General features: G+C 43.7%; 1 protein-coding gene across 2 annotated transcripts in view; it reads left to right on the forward strand.

Moving 5' to 3' along the window:
- The first annotated feature begins 3,108 nt into the window (after positions 1-3,108).
- The window catches only part of ccdc69 (coiled-coil domain containing 69), a 58,247-nt gene continuing 41,390 nt past the window's right edge, over positions 3,109-19,965 (forward strand). Inside the window, exon 1 of one of the 2 annotated variants that reach the window (XM_072264515.1) lies at positions 3,109-3,279. In XM_072264515.1, coding sequence (XP_072120616.1) covers positions 3,232-3,279 — 48 coding nt within the window. In that variant the 5' untranslated portion in view covers positions 3,109-3,231. Of the gene's footprint in view, positions 3,280-9,427; positions 9,733-19,965 lie in introns of those variants that run through there. The other variant, XM_072264514.1, reaches the window with a different exon arrangement.

Below are 19,965 nucleotides of genomic sequence, written 5' to 3' on the forward strand. Positions count from 1 at the left end.
CAATGCTTGGTTTGAGTGCCTGATGTCAAGTAGAAGAAGCAGCAGATCTAGATAATGATCAGTGTTGGCTCTTCCAATACAGGTAGAAGGGGAATATGTAACAGAGAAGTAATTGAGTAAAGGAGGTGTGTTTAAATTCTTGTAAGAATTACCACAAAGCAAATTTAATGCAATGCTTGGATCCCTTTCCTATAACTAATCACAGTGAACTTCTCAGCAAAGTTAGCTGAAAAAATATCACGTATGTGAAGTCACCAAGTAGCAAAAACAGTTCCTCCAGCACTTTGTGTGTATTGCTTTGGATTTACAGTATCTGCAAACTTTTATGTGTATCCTATTACTGACTGTCCTGATGAAGGGTCTCGGCCTGAAATGTCGACTATTTGGTGTTAGGATTTGTAACTTCAAAATATTAAACTAATTCAAAGGAAGACAAAGGCGTCCAAGAATGTGGGTCTAACTTCATGTTTAAGTGAGACGCACACATGTCACGTGGTAGCACGATGACATATGCAATTCATGTATTTATACATATAACCCATAATGAATTATTTAAACAAACAAGACTGCTTAATCAAACAATATACATACAAATATTATTGAAATATTAAATACATATTTATGTTCCTACATAGATACTGCCTGACTTGCTGAGATACCCCTGCATTTTGTGTATGATACTATTACTAAACTTATTACTAACAACTTTTTGGGCCGAAGGGCCTGTATTGTGCTGTAGGTTTTCTATGTTTCTATGTTTCTTTCCAAGACATAACAAATCTAAGTTACTTCAACTTCATTTGATTAAATTTAATCTCCATTTTACAATGCTTACATCTAGCCTGTACAACAGGAAATGCCTTTTTGTCCCTTCAGCTTTCATTTCCTGATGTGCTTGCTGCCCTGGTTCCCCTTCACCTGTAGCCTCTCGCGTCTCTCTCTCTCTCATTGGTATTTGCGGTCACAGCCCTTCTCTCAGGTTACAGCTTTCTGAGCTTTTTCTCCCTCCTCATCATCTCCACCATTCCTTCCAGTCCTCTGCACACCTTTCACAAACAAGAGAAAATCTACAGTTCTGGAAATCCAAGCAACACACACAAAATGCTGGAGGAAATCAACTGGCCAGGTAGCATCTATGGAAAAGAGTATAGTTGACGTTTCAGACTGAGACCCTTCAGCAGGACTGGAGAAAAAAAAATGAGGAGTAGAGTTAAAAGGTGGGAGGGGGGGAGGAGGGGAGACAGAAACACAAGGTGATAGGGGAAACTGGGGGGGGGGGATGCTTTTCTGGCGGAAAAAGCAGTATCTCCCAGTGGCCACCGATTTTAATTCCACATCCCAGTCCGATACGCCTATCCACGGCCTCCTCCACTGTCATGATGAGGCCACACTCAGGTTGGAGGAACAACACCTGATATTCCGTCTGGGTAGCCTCAAACCTGACGGCATGAACATCGATTTCTTGAACTTCCAGTAATGCCCCCTCCTTTTCACCATTCTCCATCCCTTTTCCCTCTCTCACCTTATCTCCTTGCACACCCATCGTCTCCCTCTGGCATTCCTCACCACTCTTCTTTCTTCCATGGCTTTCTGACCCCTCCTATCAGTCTCCCCTTCTCCAGCCCTGTATCTCTTAACCTCCAAGCTCTTTACTTCAACCCTCCCCCTCCTGGTTTCACCTATCACCTTGTGTTTTTCTCTCCCTTCCCCCCCACCTTTTAATTCTACTCCTCATCTTTTTTCCTCCGGTCTTGCTGGAGTCTGGGCCCGAAACGTCGACTGTACTCTTTTCCATGGTTGCTGCCTGGCCTGCAGAGTTCCTCCAACGTTTTCTGTGTGTTGCTCTGCGCACTTTTGATCTTTCTCTCTGAAGTCTAATTCCAAATTTGTCCATTGCTAGTCAGCAACCATCCATCTCCACGAGGATCCTTTGCTAAATCATGCCATAGCTCTTTTGGTCTCTATAAACATAAGAGATTCTGCAGATGCTGGAAATCCGGAGCAACACACAAAATGTTGGAGGAACTCAGCAGGTCAGGCAGCATCTATAGAAATAAATAAACAGTCGGCGTTTCAGGCTGAGACCCTTCATCAGGAATGCTGACGAAGGGCTTTGAACAGAAATGTCAACTCTCTTAGATTCCAGCCTTTATGCATGATCCTTCTTTGCTTAAGTGTTTTCCCAGAATCAAGTAAACATTTCATCTCTCTGTACAGTACATGTTTTAAACTTAGAAATTCGCATTGCCCTTACTCATTCTTTGGACAGTGACCGCAGCACCAAACCTGACACTGCTCTACACTCCAACTTCGGGTAGTTTTCGTCCTTCTCCCTTCTCTCCTTTTCCATTCCCATCTGGTTCCCCTGCTATCCCTTTCTTCTCCTCACCTGCCCGAGACCTTCCTCCTCCTTCCCGTTCTCCCGTGGTCCACTCTCCTCTCCTATCAGACTCAAAGTGCAAAGTTAATTTACCACACCAATGAAGATTCCTTTTTCTTCAGTCCTTTGCCTTTCCTCCTATCACCTCTCAGTTTCTCACTTCAACCCACTCTCCCCCACCTTCTCAAACAAGAGAAAACCTGCAGATGCTGGAAATCCACGCAACACACACAAAATGCCGGAGGAACTCAGCAGGCTAGGCAGCACCTATGGAAACGAGTATAGTGGACCTTCCCCCTAACATGGTCTCATCTATCACCTTCCAACTTGTACTCCTTCCCGCTCCCATCTCCTTCTGGCTTCTTCCCGTTTCCCTTCTCGATCTGATGAAGGGTCTCGGCCCGAAACGTCGGCTGTTCATTCCTCTCCATAGACGCAGCCTGACCTGCTGAGTACCTCCAGCATTTTGAGTGCGTTGCTCTTACACTTCGGGCAAACTTTTTTTTAAAAAATCTGAAATAATCCTCAATCGTTTCTTGCACGCAATATGAAAATTCAAATTTTACATGTATGCAGAAAAATTTGCTTGCAAAACTATTAAAAGTAGCATTTAATTTTCGTTCCTTTTAATTGGTGGAAATCAGCAAGTCAGCTGTCGGACAGGAACCGTTGGTATTTTATAGCATTTTCGAAGGCGTGTATTTTACAGGGAATACGGTAACCCCTAACCATCCACTACAAGTGCACACTGTAGACCCGGGTTCAGTTCAAACCAGTTGGGTGATTAAGTGCTGAAGGTTTAATGTTTCGCCTGCAGCGTTACAGTCAGCAGACTTTTCACAGAGTGGAGAATGGGCAGCTGCTACAGCAAGTTGTGCTGTTGTAAATCGAGAGAGAAGGTAAGCCTCAAATTCCTTTACTCCGGGAACTGTTCCTCAACCGAGGAAAAACAAGCCAAGCAATTGTGTTGTCGGTTCGTAGAATTCAGTGGCCACTGAGTGGGAAACTTCTGAGAAGTTTTAGCTGCTCACATCTATCTGGCTGTTATCTGTCTGAGTAAATGTGCAGACCCACCCGAACTACTTTTGGGAGCCATACAGAATTGTGTACAGCTGCAAAATCTCATGTGCATTTTCTAGGCGTAAGCAAGTAGGAAACTACAAGGTGCATCACTGATTGTAAAATAAATAGTTTTAATTCACCCGGAGATGAGTTTTTAACCAATTAAAGAATGCTTTAATTTTTTTTCTTGAGTGAAACCTTGGTTGCTAAGGTTTCCTGTTTGCAAGCCTGCTTCAGAGTACTGCCGGCAGAGGAAGTTCATTGAGTGAGGATGAAGAGAGGGGCAGAATGAATCAAACGCGGTTCAAACAGGATAGAGGAAAAGATGGGAGAAGCAAGAGACTGCAGATACTGGAATCTGGATCAACATATAAAGTGCTAGGACCTCAGCAGGCCAGTCAGCATCTGTGTAGGGGAAGTAGACAGTTGACCTTTTGACCCAAGACATTGATTCTGCATTTCCCTCCAGTGATGTTGCCCTAACCAGAAAGTTCAGCATTTTGTTTGTTGCAAAAAAAAGACTTGTATTGCTAAAGCAGCTAACATTTGATATAGTTTCTGAAATGTAGTTCCTGTTACAGTGTTGGACTGTCATTGAAAACTTCTTGCATGTAGGTCCTGGAAAAATCAAAGGCTGGAGCCTTATTAGTTACTGGTGGGTGAAACAGGAGGAGCTTCCTCATAGTAAGTTTTAGATGACATGCAAGTCTTTTTTTTCAGAGGGGTTAAAGAAGCACGGAAACATGAAAAATAGAGTTTGATTGGATGCAGAGCTAGAACGAAATAGGAAGCAATCAGGAATGAAGGTTGCTATAGGTAACCGCTGGAACTGGCTGGAAATAGAAGCAATAACTTTGCATTTGACATCCCACAAGTGTAGAACCGATATTTAATTCAAAGATTCAGCCTAAACAGATAATTTTATATAAAAACTTAACTTTGCCTTTACAGGCAAACAATTCTGAAACAATTAGTAAAATTGTGTCATGTTGACATATTTTTTAAATTTTCTACTTTTACACTCTCCAGGCCCTAAAATCACTTACAGCTGGCCCTCCCTCCTTGTCAACGTCCTGATAACCAGTTGGTGGCTTTTTTCCATACCTCATTAAGGTCCACAGTAAATTAGAAAATTGTTCAAATGCAAACGGAAAATGTTGGGAAAATTGAGCAGGCCAGGGAGATGATGCAGAGGGGGAAATGTAGACCAGTAAGGTACTTAATATTTATCTTAACCCATCAGCCTTCAGGCCATGTCACTCAGAGGCTTGTGCTAATATAATTTTGTAACTGTAAGTGCTGGTTCGTAACTATACATGCTGGGTGGGACTGTTTATACTGTGTTTTGCACCGTGGCCCCAGAGGAACAACTGTGTATACATGTGTATGGTAGAATGACAATAAACTTGAACTTAAATATTTAGAAAATGGAGACCACTGTCTTTGAGCTCTGAATTTCCGTTTTGTAACCAGCAACTCCATTCTGCTTCCAGACAAATGCCTTAATGAATTACTAAATTAATGCCTTAATGATAGCTCACAGATCTGGTGATTATGTTTGACTCCCGACCATGTACTTGTACCTGCTCTAAGACTTTCTATTTCTACCTCTGTCACTTGGTCCAAACTCCCCACTAACTCAGCTTATTTGCTAATGAAACCATGAGACGACTGGGCAAAAATGCTGCAGACAGGCTTGGAGCTTTCTGTAAGCCTGAAGGGCATTGCTACCTGCGTCCAAACTTGCATCCATCACCCCTGCGCTGATTTATGTTGCTTGCCGGTTAAGCAATGCTGTTTTAAAATGCTTGCCCTTGTTTTCTGATCCCTCCTGACTTTATATTTTTCTGTGATCACATTCCGCTCTGTTGCAAATTGGTGTTCCTGTCATTTCCCAAGTTTCTTCCCTTCTCTATTATGGAATGTGCTTTCACCCACCCCCGTTCTCTCCTTAAGCCACTCTGCTTCTCCATCTTCCTTCAAGATGTCCAAGCTCAAGTTATTCGCTCCATCTTCCTGTGTAGCATCGTACCAGTGTATGTTTGACAGAGCTCCAGTAAGTCACTGTAACTGAATGGAGCTACAGGAGTACGTTGTTACTCCAGTGTACTCCTGTAAACGTTCCCACCCTGCAGCTTTCATTAACTTGATTCTGTGGCGCAGCTACCAGAGCTGTGGCTTCATGCTTCCTGTGACACGGTTTCAATTCTGACTTCTGGTACTGTCTGTAGAAAGGTTGTACTTTCTCACTCTTGACTTCATCGGCTGCCCCACGTACTCTGATTTCCTCCCATACCCACTTGTTAAATTCTGGTCACCTCACTACAGGAGGGATATAGATACTATGGATAGAGTGCAGAGGAGATTTACAAGGATGTTGCCTGGATTGGAGGGCAACATCGTGAGAATAGGTTGAGTGAACTCGGCCTTTTCTCCTTGGGGTGGCGGAGGATGAAAGGTGACCTGATAGAGGTGTGTAAGATGATGAGAGGCATTGATCATGTGGATAGTCAGAGGCGTTTTTCCAGGGCTGAAATGGCTAACATGAGAAGGCATAGTTTTAAGGTGCTTGGAAATGAGTACTGAGGGGATGTCAGGGGTAAGTTCTCCACATAGAGTTGTGGGTGCATGGAATGCACTGCCAGTGATGGTGGTAGAGGCAGATACATTAGGGTCTTTTAAGAGGCTCTTAGATGGGTACATGGAGTTTAGAAAAATAGAGCACTATGCGGTAGGGAAATTCTAGGCAGTTTCTAGAGTAGGTTACATGGTCGGCACAACATTGTGGGCCGAAGGGCCTGTAATGTGATGTAGATCTCTATGTTCTATCTCATGAACATGCAGGTTAGCTGTCCATTGTACATTGCTTCTAGTGCAGGGGCTCTCACCCTAGGGTCGACAGACCCCTGTTGGTCCATGGCATAAAAAAGGTTGGGAACCCCTGCTCTGGTGTGTGAGTGAGTGAGAGAACCTGAGGGAGGAATATGGGGGGGCAAAAATGGCTTTAGTTCAAACAGGTGATTGATAGTGTAAAAGCAGTGGGCCATTGTTGTACAACCTAAGATCGGATGACTCTCAAACTCATGGACTTGATGCTCTCTATGTAATTGACTGACTGCGTTGGCCCAATATTGTGAGAAGCCAGCACGGCACTAAACTAGCCTGTGTGCCCAATGCTTAATAGAGCAGAGCTCATTTTGAATATACTTTTCAAGGATCAACTTTATTCGCCATCAAAGATTACGTATATTAGGAAATTGCTGTGGTGTGTGGTGCTACATGCTACAAGGGGGGAAAAAGCAGCACTCAACAATTAAACAGAATAAAGAATTATACAAAAATAGAAGTACAGATGTGGAATAAAATGTGCATAAATACAAACATGTATTTAGAATGTAAAACAGGAATATTAAATGGTTTCAAGTGTTTACAAGACAGTGTAATGACTGAGTTCATAGATAGATGTGGTAGGGGGACTTGGCAGATTAACTGTCTAGGGGAGGGAACTTTTAAGGAGGAGTGAAGCTTTGGTGCTTGTAGTCAGTGTGCTGGATGAGCAGCATCCGCAATAATTTCTCCTGCCTGCTTCTTTGTCCTGCACACGTACAAGTCCTGCAGTGATTGTAGACTGCAGCCAACGACCTTTTCTGCTGTCCTGACAGTTTGCTGCAGCTTTCGTATATGGTGAGAGGATATCGCACCAGATCAGATAGTGATGGCTGATGTGAGGATGCCAGAGCAGAATTGTACCGGGAGCTTCTGGGGAAGATGGAATTTTACCAGTTGTCACAAGAAGTCCATTCTCTGCTGAACCTTTTTGTTAATGAAGGAGGTGTGGCTCTCCCACATGTGGTTCTGTAAAGTGATGTTGATGATAGTTATTTCATAGATTAAACAATAGCTGGCCATAGAGAATGATGTGCACTGGATGAAGAAGAAAGAAATACTAGTTTTATTTGTCACCCGTGCATCCAAACATACAATGAAATGTTTTGAAGCTTGTGATATTTCAGTGAAATGGATGACATGTGAAAGGAAAATCAGGCTCTTGTCTAAGCAAGGCCAATGTAAAATGGAGATGATTAGTGCAGGTTTCATGTGGATTGGAGCAAGAACAGCTGAGTTTTTCAATGGCGTCAAACTTATGAATACCGAATATTTATGTCTGCCCTGACTCTCTCAAACTTAACACTAGTTTAAAGTAGGTAACCACAGCCTATGGTTTGCGCACACTAGCAGTTGTTCAGTCATAACAGCCACATCATATTGCACGGCAGACTGTCAAGCCTCTCTCTTTAAAGAGCAAGTGTCTCAGGAAGCATTAGGATGTAATGGCTGAAGTGCTTCAACCCCTTTTCACTGCCTGCCCCAATACGTCTGTGCAGCTCAGGACCAAACCTTAATTTTGTGACTTTATTTTGATTCGTTAATTATGGAAAAAGACATAGGAGCAGAATTAGGCCAACCTGCCCCATTCTTCTGCTTTCTCCATTTAAACTTTGACACCCTTACCAAACAAGAACCTATCAATCTCTGCTTTAAATATACCCAATGACTTGGCCTCCACAGCCATCTGTGGCAATGAATTCCCCTTCTGGCTAAAGAAGGTCCTCTTCATCTCTGTTCTATTTGTATTCTGATGCTTATGCCTCTGGTCCTAGTCTCCCCCAGTATGGCCATGTAACATCGTCTCCACATCTACTTGATCTGGTCCTTCCAGTATTCGATCCGTTGCAATGAGAGACCCTGTCTCTATTTGAATTATAAATGGTTTTTATTAATTCCCCTGATCACATTGCTCTTGCTGACACTAAAGTCCCAAGTCACAATTGTGCCTGTATTAATGCTTGGGTGTACAAGATAAATGGCCTGTTTGCAGTGAATTGGGAATTTTGTAACATGGAAAATAAACCCAATAACCAACCATTAATATTCTACATGTACAGTACAACCTTTCACTTTATTTCATTTACCTCCCCCTCATCTCACCAATCATTCAATTCCTCATACACTGATCTCGATTCTCTTTAATTACATCTATGCTATTCACCTCCGTGAATGTGTCTCAAACTCTGTTGAACAGGGCGAACTGTGCCAATATAAATTGTGGAAAAACTCAGAATCCACTTTTAAATGAAAGATATTTTGAAGTTGAGCTCAGAGCCCCACCTTTCTGTAGAATACCGAGAATTTATTCTGTTGGCATGCAGCCCTGAAGAACCACGTGCCCCATCCAAGAGCAGTTACACTACATGCATGAGGCTACCAAATCCACCTAATGATATATAACCTCCTTGCAGTCAAGACCATTCCTTGTTACTCAAATAAATAGTGTATTTTCGCACTGATGGATTTCCCACAGCTAATTTTGTGACTTTATTTTTGAGTCATTAATTATGTGCAGCTTTTAGATCACTTCTGTACTGAAATTTGCCCTGCCCAATTACACCCATGTGACCAATTAATCTGTTAGCCCGTACGTCTTTGGGACATGGAAAGAGACCAGAGAATCTGGAGGAAAGCCAGGAGCTCACGGGAAATGTAAAACTCCTTAACAGGCAGCAGAGGAATTGAACCTGGTGCTGCAGCAGCATTACGCTGATCGATATGCTACTGTGCTGTTCTTTCGTAAAATTTGTGCAATTAGTTTTTAGAAAGTCCTAAAACAGGAAGGGCCTTGAGAGATTGCCTGACTTGCTTATTGAAATAAAGGTTCGTCCATCGTCATCGATGAAGACCTCGACACCATTGGTACTTTTTACGAGGTCGAGTTGCTAGCTCGACACTCAACCCAGCACGGATGGAAAGCGTGCCCGAGAGCGGCTCGACTAGATTCGAATTCGGGAACCTTTGCTCCCGGAGTCCGGCGCTGATGTCACTGCGCCTCCAGCCGGCATTTAAATGGTGTTGAGACTAGCACTTGATTTGGATTTAAATGAGGGAGAGTTGCGCAGCTCTCACCCCAATTCTCATCTGAATCCAGAGGCAAGACAGAGTCGAGACTGGAGATGGGACTAGGCGCAGTGGATGACCAGGACATTTTCTGTGTCTTGTCCTGCTCTACGTGTTCCACAACGCTTGCAGAGACCACCTTCTTGACCGTTGGACCTACCATTGGTCTCGTCCACTCAGTCTGCCGGAGTCTGTCTTCACATGCTGGGAAAGACAACTCCCTATCTCACCGAGGGTTTGAGACCCATCGGCTATCCTCACCTGGTTTAGCCGGCTTGTTGACGCCGTTGCCTGGGGTGTGGCCGCTGTCGCATACAAACAGCTACGGGGAACCACAGGTGAGAGCTGAGTGCCAGATGGGGACCAGAGGTGGACAAGCTGCCTTGAAAAGGACGCGACATGTTCCCCCACCAGAGGTGCTACCCCTCCCTGATGCCCCATACATACCACTTATTGAAATAAACAATAACTTTGAATCAAAATTTACTGTAAATTGGAGTTGTAAGATGAAATAAGATTTGGCCATAATGAGGCCACACTCAGATTGGAGGAACAACACCTTGTATACCTTCTGGGTAGCCTCCAACCTGATGGCATGAACACTGATTTCTCAAACTTTCGGTAATTGCTTCCCCTCTCCACTCCTTCATAATTCCCCATTCTTGTTTCCCTCTCATACCTTTTCTACTTAACCTGTCCATCACCTCCCTCTGGTGCTCTTCTCCCTTCTCTTTCTTCCATGGTCTCTATCCTTGTCTATTAGATTCCCCCTTCTCCAGCCCTTTATATCTTTCACCAATCAATTTATCTGCTCTTCACTTCACCCCATCCCCCCTCCCAATTTCACCTGTGATCTGCCACCTTCTCCTTCTTTCTTCCTTCCCCATCCTTCTTATTCTGACTTCTTTTCCAGTCTTGATGAAGGGTCTTGGACCAAAACATCGACTGTTTATTCCTACCCATAGATGCTGTCTGCCATTGTGTATATTGCTGTAGGTTTCTGGCAGCTGCACTACCTTCTGTGTCTAAGATTTGGTCTTCTGTATATTCTCCCCTCATCTGACTAGATTCTACTTCTACACTTTTATACCTGAGTCTCTTGTTCCAGGTTAGACGAGACACAATCCACTTTGATGAGGTGTTGCTTGTAAAACTAGTTTCCATAAATGTAACCGCAGACTTCACATTGTGTTTACAGCTGATAGAGTGGGGATTGGAAAGCAGAGTGAATAATTTGTCATAAGTGTTTTAAACTGGAGCTGTGCTAACAGTGCATATGAAGCAATACCACACTTCATTAAACCACAAGTGTAAATATTTCTTTTGGTTTCCAGGCAATGATTTTTCTATTGCCTCTTTTGAGTTCTTATCATGTTAAAGCACATTTCTGCTTTGCCATTCAGCTGCTACATTGGAATTGTGTCAAGGCATTCACAGCAACGGTTCATTGGAGGAAACTCAATTTTTGTAGCTCTGTGGAGAATTAAATCATAAATGGGAAGAAGGTTCTGACTTGATTTTGGTTATCATTCGGGATTGCAGATCAAAAAGAGGGTTACGGCATGGAAGGAGCCAATTTAGTCTCGAGTCCTTTGATAACTTGTTGACATTTCCATGCAAGAGTAATGCAGCAGATCCCACTCTTCCGCTGTCACTCAGTAAAGCTTTAAAGTTTTCCCAGGCAACAGTAAGCATGGATGTAGACCCATAGCTGAGTCCTCCGATCCAGGAGGTTCTAGTGTGGGGAAATTTGAGTCCAGGGGTAATGCGGTACTTTTTGGGGGCCTGAAGAAAGCATGAGATTGGCATCACTGGACCCCTCCCCTTCTGTGGGTAAATATCTAGGTCTTTCAACACTTCCTCAGTAAGGACCCTCATTGCTATCCCGGAATCTGTTTACTAAAAGTTTGGTGAATGGAAAATTGTGTTGCTGGGTTATGCTTCCTTGCTTCATTTATGCGGAACCGGAAAGGAAAGATGATGATGACCTTCCATGTTGGAATTCATGAGTTAGAGTCTTGGTTAAGGTAGTACCGTTGCTGACTTGTGGCCCATTTGGTGGGAGACAGGCCCTCACTCCCAAAGCAACACCCACAAAATGCTGAAGGAACTCCATAAGTTCGGCAGCATCTGTGGAAGAGAATGATGAGGTTGGGGGGGGGGGGGTTAAGATGACGTCTTAGAGGCTGGCAAGTGGTAGCTGAAACCAGGTGAAGGAGAAAGGTGGGTAGGTGGAGGAGAGGGATGAAGTAAGAAGCTGGGAGGGGATAGGTGGAAAAGGTGCTTGACAAAGTGGTTCCCCAATCTGCTTCGGGTCTCACCAGTGCAAAGGAGGCCTCACTGGGAGCACCGGATACGATAAATCACCCTGACAAATGCACGAATTTGACTTCACTCCCAAAGCCTGAGGCCTGAGCTCACTTTATGATCCTTGTAGCACTGAATTCTCCTCAACTTAGCACATCTGCTTTTGGTATCCTTCCAGAGTGTCATCTTGCACTCTAGAAACACCTAGCTCAGGAATAAACTGAAGTGTTCTGTACCTTAGACCCCCCTAGTGACATACATTTGGAACTGAATACACTGAATGCATGGTATCTATCAGAGGGCAATACTATGAAACCCCTAGGCCAGGGGGTTCCCAATCTGGGGTCTACAGGCCCCTCAGTTAGTGGTAGGGTACATGGCACAAAAAAGTTGGGGAACCCCTAGAGTCTAGGCCGTGAATGCTGATTGCTGCTCTTCTGCTCATAATTTTGACCTTAACACCATGAGTAAACTAATAGAATCGGAGGCCTCAAAAAGTTATACAATCTACTGTATAATTGCTTGGCTACAAGTAATCGAGAGAGATATGAAATCACCAAAGTCATAGTCATGGAGCAGCTCACACTGAAACCTGCTACACAGAATGGAAACACACCCCTTTGGCCCAAGTTGCTTAACTGGGCTGGTCCCATTTGCCTATGTTTGGCCCATATCCCACTAAACCTTTCCTATCCACCTAACTGTCCAAATGTCTTTTAAATGTTGTAATTGTATGTGCCTCTACAGCTTCCTCTGGCAATCTGTTCCAGTCGCCCACACCCTCTATGAATAGTGTGACATAGTTGCCCCTTGCTTCTGCACCTCTACCTTCTCACTTTTCAATGGATGTCTTCTAGTCTAGGGTCCCCCTACCCTGGGGCAAAGACTGGACCTCCACCTTATCCATGTTGCTCATGATTTTATAAAACCTTATCAGTTCCCCTCCCCCCCCCCCCCCCAACTTCACTCAGTTGCAGGGGAGGGAATCATAGCCTATCTAGCCTCCAGTTCTAGAGGCATTAGGTTAATGTAGAACTTAAGGGGTGCCTTGAATTCTTTCTCCATAAAGAGATTTGAGTTCTCCCATTTACTCATGGGCAGGAGGCAACAATTGGAAGTAACAACTAGGCAAACGTAAAAAGACATTGTAAGTTTCACTGATGACACAACATTGATGGGGCCCATCACCAGCAACCAGCCAAGCTCGAGGCCTGATGCCTGGCAAATAGCCTCTTCCTCGATGTCAACAAGACCAAGGAGACGGTTCAGGAAAACTCACTCCACTCTTGCCCCCCCCCACCCCCACCCTCTACGTCGATGGCACAGAAGTGGAAACTGTGAGCGGTTTCAAACTCCTGGGAGTGCACATCTCACACAACCTCTCATGGTCCCAGGAAGCATCCTCTACATTCGAGAAAGCTCATCAACACCTCTACTTTCTGAGGAGGCTGAAGAGAGCTGGACTATGCACATTAATACTCACATGCTTCTTCCAATGCACAGTTCAAAGTAAATTTATTTTCAAAGTATACACACTATAAGTCACCATATACAACCCTGAGATTCATTTTCTTGTGGGGCACACTCAATAAATCTAAGAACTATAATGGAACCGATGAAAGACTGCACCAACTGAGCAGACAGCCAGTGTGCAAAAGACAACAAACTGTGCAAATACAAATAGAAAGAATAAACAAACAAACAATAAATACTGAGAACATGAGATGAAGAGTACTTGAAAGTGAGTCCATAGGTTGTGGGAACAGTTTCATGATGGGACAAGTGAAGCATCCTAACATCACTGTGTTATACAGAAACCGAATTGCAGCAGAAAGAAGGGCTCTACAGCAGGTAGAATAAACTGCCCAAGGCATCCCAGCACCAGCTTACCCACCGCCAAAGACATCTATAGAGAAATAATAATATAATAAAAATACTCCCGTGCCTCACTGGTGCATTGAGCGGCAAACTTGCCATTTCTTTAGCATTTCGCTGCGTTACAAGGCCGAGTTGCTAGCTTGATGGTCAACCCAGCACAAATGAAAAATGTGCGAGGAGCTGGCTGGTTTCCAGCCCAGGACCACTTGCCCTGCAGCCTGGTGCGGATGCAACCAGCCGACTGTGTATAGAGAATCGTGCCGGGAAAAGGCCAACAATATCATGAAGGATCTTGCCTACCCTGCTCATCAGCTATTTGCCCCATTCCCTTCAGGGAGGAGGCTACACAGAATCAATGCCTGGACCACCAGACTCGAAAGCAGTTATTTTCCCCAGGCCATCAGTTTGATCAACACCTCCGCCCGTTAACCTGCCCCACCACCACCACCACCACCACTACATCACTTTCTGTCAGAGTCACCTAATGTACAGACATTCCTGTACCTAGTCACAATTTAAGAACATACTATCAGTCTATGTACATAACTAAGCGATGTATTTATATTCATTTTTTTTGTTTTCAGTATTTATCTTCATTTAGACTTGTGTACGAAAGAGTGATGGATTTTATGCATGAATCACAAAAGGTTGGTTTGCAGGTGCAGCAGGCTATCAAGAAGGCAAATGGAATGTTGGCCTTCATTGCTAGAGGGACTGAGTTTAAGAGCAGGGAGGTTGTGCTGCAACTGTACTGGGTACCGGTGAAGCCACACCTGGAGTACTGCGTGCAGTTCTCGTCCCTGTACTTGTGGAAGGATGTATTGGCTTTGCAGAGGAGGTTGACCAGGTTGTTTCCAGAGATGAAGGGGTTAACCTATGAGGAGAGATTGAGTCGCCTGGGACTGTACTTGCTGGAATTCAGAAGAATGAGGAGAAATCTTATAGAAATATATAAAATTCTGAAAGGGATAGATAAGATGGAGGCAGGAAAGTTGTTTCGACTGGTAGGTGAGACTAGAACTAGGGGTCGTAACCTCAAGATTTGGGGGAGTAGATTTGGAATGGAGATGAAGAGGAACTGCTTTTCCCAGAGTGGTGATTCTGGAATTGTCTGCCCAATGAAGCAGTGGAGACTATCTCAGTAAATATATTTCAGACAAGGTTGGATAGATTTTTGCATAGTTGGAGAATTACGGGTTATAGGGAAAAGGTAGGTAGATGGAGTTGAGTTCATGTCCAGATCAGCCATGATCTTATTGAATGGTGTAGCAGGCTCGATGGGCCAGATAGCCTATTCCTGCCCCTATTTCTTACGTTCTTATAATAAACCATCTTCAATCTTGGATCGTTTTGATTTCAGTTGAAATGTGTCTAATTCAATTATATTTGTTGAAATAAATTCCCTTTACAAGGGATTTGCGATCACCATTGGGCATCTTGTCAAGAGTCAATGCATGTAGTTGTGGGAGAGTTCATTGGGCCAAAAGTATTTTGAAAATTTACCCATCTGGCTTGGGTGGAACTTGGTCCTGGTGCACTGTAGACAACTTGGGTGTTTGCTTGATCAGGTAGGTGCTGACAGTGGGCAAAAAGTGAAGCCAGATTGAAAAAAATGTTAACAGAAATTACTGAAAGCATTCAGCATGTCTGTTGGACTCAGTGCAGGGAAGAAGCAACGTTTCAAATCTTACAGTTGCTGGAGAAGCACGAAAGAAAAGCAAATGCTGGTAATTGTGATAAATTGCTGGTAAGTGGTGATCAGGCAGCTTCTGCAGAGAGAAGCAGTAAAAAAAACAGGTTGATCTTTCTTTAGAAGTGGGAAAAGTTAATGCAAATTTCGAGATGGAAAGGAGGTTGGGGGAAGAGAATAATGGGGAACATTTGCAATTGAGAGTTAAGAGTACAGATGTGATGATTGAGAAAAGGTGGTAAAGGATTAATGAATAGCAAAAGGTCAGTGCAGGGACGTGTCTGAAAGAATGAGGCAATTTGCAATGAAGAGGGGAATTGCTCTGAAAGCCCCCATAGACTCAAAAGCTGCTTGTACAGTATTAATTTGGAAGTGATATGAGTAGGAGAGGTCAAATGAGATTTCAGTGTACTGGAAGAATAAAGGTACAAATAATAGAAAAGTGACATGCAAAATTTGGAACCTCTGATTACCTGAAATTGTAGACCTCCATTTTGAGTCCGAAAGATTGTATTTGGTCAGAAAGTGAGTTCAAGCAGGGTGCCTACGGGAAGCTTGGGACCACCCATGCATGGTGAAATAAGGTGTTCCACAGAGTTAGCTCATGATACTTAATCCAGCAGTCTTTAGAGGTCTTTTTTTTGAAGTTACGCAGTGTTTCAGGTCTGCTTTACTGAAGAACTGAACTATTTTGGGAATGGCAGCAACTTTGCTAAAGGAGACTGAGTATTTGGTCAATGTAAGAAAGCAAATCGAAGATTATAAAGTTCTCCACTGCTTAAGCCTCGCGTTCCTCCCCCTTTGTTAGCTGTAGACTTCACGAACATCAGGAGCAGAGTTCTTTTTTTTTCTTGTTTGCTGCTAAACGGAGGTATGTGCAAGCCATGCTATCATACACAATGCTCTTCTTTGTAAGTAAACACCGAGCACCTTATCAATGTACAATCTTTTAAGCTTGCACATCCTTCCACCTGCTGTGTGCTCAGCATTTATAAGGCCCACAAATTGTCTGTAAATGTATAAGAACCATGAAAATAGGAAATTATACACACAGAATAATTAATGTCAGTGTCTCTATCCATCTTTGATTTAAGCCCATTGGCCTTGAGTCTTTTTGATAGCCCAATAACAATCATTTCAAAATAACACACTCAGGTACTCACACTCACAGATGCTTGCTTTATTTAGAGCATGTATAATTGATTCCAAAGGTTTTGATGCCACTGACGGAAGTTAACAGTGAATATATTTATAATCCATCCGTGTTATTGATCAAACTGGTCACGGCACTGCAATGGTGCAAAGAGCACTGTGGCATAGCGGTTGGCGTAAAGCTGTTACAGCACCAGCCATCGCCGATTGGGGTTCAATTCCCACCACTGCCTACAACGAGATTGTGGCTTTCCTCCCAGGTCCCAGAGACATGCGGTTAGGGTTAGTGAGTTGTGAGCATGCTATGTTGGGGTCAGAAGCATGGTGACAGTTGCATGGCTGCCCAGCACAATCCTCGCTAATTTGATTTGACGCAAATGATGTATTTCACTGTTATGTTCCAATGTACGTGTGACAAATAAAGTTAATATTTCTAAAATCATTAAATAATCTCGTCTCTGTCAAGTTCCTTTTTTTTTCTATATCATGTCATCTCATTTGCTCCTTCCCTACTGTTGTGGTTGGTAAATGTAAACACCAGTGCGTTTGAACAGAAAAAATCCTACAAAAAATTAGTGGTTATGGCCCAGTCTATCACAGGTAAAGCCTGCCCCACCAATGATCACATCTATACAAAACGTTGTCACAGGAAAGTAACATCTGTCATCAGGAACCCACTCCACCCAGGAAATGCTCTCTTATCACAGCTGTCGTTGGAAAGAAGATACAGGAGCCTCAGGACTCACACCACCAGATTCAGGGAGTTATTACCCCTCAACCATCAAGGCTCTTGAACCAAATGGGATAACTTCACCCAACTTCATTTGCCCATCATTGAAATGTTCCTGCAACCAATGGGTCCACTTTCAGGGACCCTTCACCTTGTGTTCTTAATATTTATTGCTTATTTATTATTATTATTTCATTCTTTTTGTATTTGCACAATGTTTGAACCTCAAGTTGGCGTGGTGTTTCATTGATTCTATTATGGTTATCATTCTGTTATGGATTTATTGAGTATGCCTGCAAGAAAATGAATCTCAGGATTGTATATGTTAATATATGTTTAATTTGAACTTTGGTAACAGTTCACCAAGTTAGGACAAGCAGGGGCTTGCTGATGACAATGCAGAATAGAGTTCAGAAGTTAGCGCCATGTCATAGTTCATGACAAAGAGTCTCCATTAATATCTGAATTATAACACACAAGTAAGTCACCGGGACAGCTGAGTCCTTAGTATCTCGATGTAAGATCGATCCAGCTACAGGTAGTTCTACTCCTCTGCTCTCTCCCCACTGCTCTATACATGCTTTTGCTCTGGATACTTCATTGAATTTGTCTCCGCTACCAGCTCCTGACAACATATTACAAAACCCAAAACTACAAAGATACAAAGCTCTGCAAATGAGAAAACCTGCAGATGCTGGAAATCCGAGCAGCACACGCATAATGCTGGAGGAGCTCAGCAGGCCAGGCAGCATCTGTGGGGGGAAAAAATACAGTTGACGTTTCAGGCCGGAACCCTTTGGCAGGACTGGAGGGAAAAAATGCTGAGGAGTAGATTTGAAAAGTGGGGGGAGGGTAGAGAGAGAGATGCCAGGCAATAGGGGAAACTTTGAGGGGGAGGAAAGAAGCAAAGAGCTAGGAAGTTGATTCATGAAAGAGACAGAAGGCCATGGAAGAAAGGGAAAGGGGGAAGGAGCACCAGGGTGGGGGGGGCAATGATTGGGCAAGGAGATAACAAGAGAGGAACAAGGGGATGGGAAATGTTGAAGGGAGAGTGGAGGCATTACTGGAAGTCCAGGAAATCGATGTTCATGCGGTCAGGTTGGAGGCTACCCCCAACAGAATATAAGGCATTGTTCCTCCAGCCTAAGTGTGGCCTCATCCCGACACTGAAGGAGGCTATGGACGGACATAACGGAATGGGAAGTGGAATTAAAATGGGTGACCACTGGGAGATCCTGCTTGTTCTGGCGGATGGAGCGTAGGTGCTTGGCAAAGCGGTCTCCCAATCTCTGCAAAATGTCTTATGCTTTGTCAAAAGCTTGAGATCAAGTACCAGGGGGCTCAAAGATGGCTTCTCTCCCATTGTTATAAAGATTATTAAGATTAACATTATTTGTCACATTTACATCAAAACACACAGTGAAATGTGCCAATGGCTTGAAAACAAATCAGCGAGGACCGTGTTGAGCAGCTGCCAGTGCTGCCATGCGTCCGGTGGCACCACTTACTAAGCCTAACCACACAGTGCGTACCTGGAGGAAACCACACGGTCAGGAGGAGAACGTACAGACAGTGGTGGGAATTGAACCCCGATCTTACAGCTACCATTGTGATGCGTTGCGGTAACCGCGATACTACAGAAGCGCCCTATAAGACTCTGGAACAGACCTCTTGTATGCTAAAGTTGATCTCTCAATATACCCCATCACAGTTCTTACACTACGTGTCAACCTGCACTGGACGTTCTCTGTAGCTGTAACACTGTATTCTGCAATTTTTTTTATCATTTACACTCCCTCTGTGTATTCATGTATGGAATGATCTGTCTAGATGTCATGCAAACAAAAGCTTTTCACTGTACCTCAATATCATCATTATGTACCATGTCGAATGACATGTGTGATCAATGGTTTTTGGCCATTATTGTTCTTGGCAATGTTTTTCTGTAGAATTGGTTTGCCACTGCCTTCTGGGCTGTGTCCTTGCAAGACGGGAGACCCCAGTCATTATCAATATTCTTTAAAGTTTGTTTGCCTGGCATCAGTGGCTGCATAAACAGGACTTGTGATGTGCACCAGCTGCTCATAAGACCTACTTCAGTGGCTTCTTGTGACCCTGATTGGTGGGGCTAAGTGGCTGCTACACCTTGCCCAAGGATAAACTGCAGGCTGGCGGAGGGAGGGAAGGAGCGGCTTACAACTTCTTTGGTAGAGACGTATCTCCACCCCACCATGGTGTTTCTCAGTATATGTGATAATATTAAGCAAGCAATTATATTTGTTGCATAAGATATTTTTTTCCTTTCACTTCTGGTTCTTTTGCCAGTGTGCTATGTCCTGTGCAATGCACACAAACTGCTAGAGGAATTCGGTGTGTCGGGCAGCTCCTGTCGGGGGAAATGAACTGTCGACTGTGACCATTCATCAGATAAGTCCGCATGACAGGTCTCAGCCCGAAACATCGGACCACTTATTTCCCTCCAGAGGTGCTGCCTGACCTGCTGGGTCTCTCCAGCATTTTGCTGAAGATTTCCAGCACCTGCTGAATCTCTTGTGTTCTATGTCCACTGTGTTTTTCTGTCTGTGATCGGAAACATTTTCCCTTTATCTATTCTTACAAGTACCTTTCATGATTATAAGGGCTTTTTATCAGGTCCCCTCTCATCCAAGAAGAAAATCACCTCCTCTTGCCTATCCATACAAGTAAATTCATTCCTCTTTGGAATCACTTTGGTAGATTGCCTGCACCCTTCCTGAAGCCTTTGGAAAGTGTGGACCCTGAAGCGGAAGGATTATTCCAGTTGTAACAAATCAT

The sequence above is a fragment of the Mobula birostris genome, chromosome 7 (genome assembly GCF_030028105.1).
Source record: "Mobula birostris isolate sMobBir1 chromosome 7, sMobBir1.hap1, whole genome shotgun sequence".
Classification (NCBI taxonomy): domain Eukaryota; kingdom Metazoa; phylum Chordata; class Chondrichthyes; order Myliobatiformes; family Myliobatidae; genus Mobula; species Mobula birostris.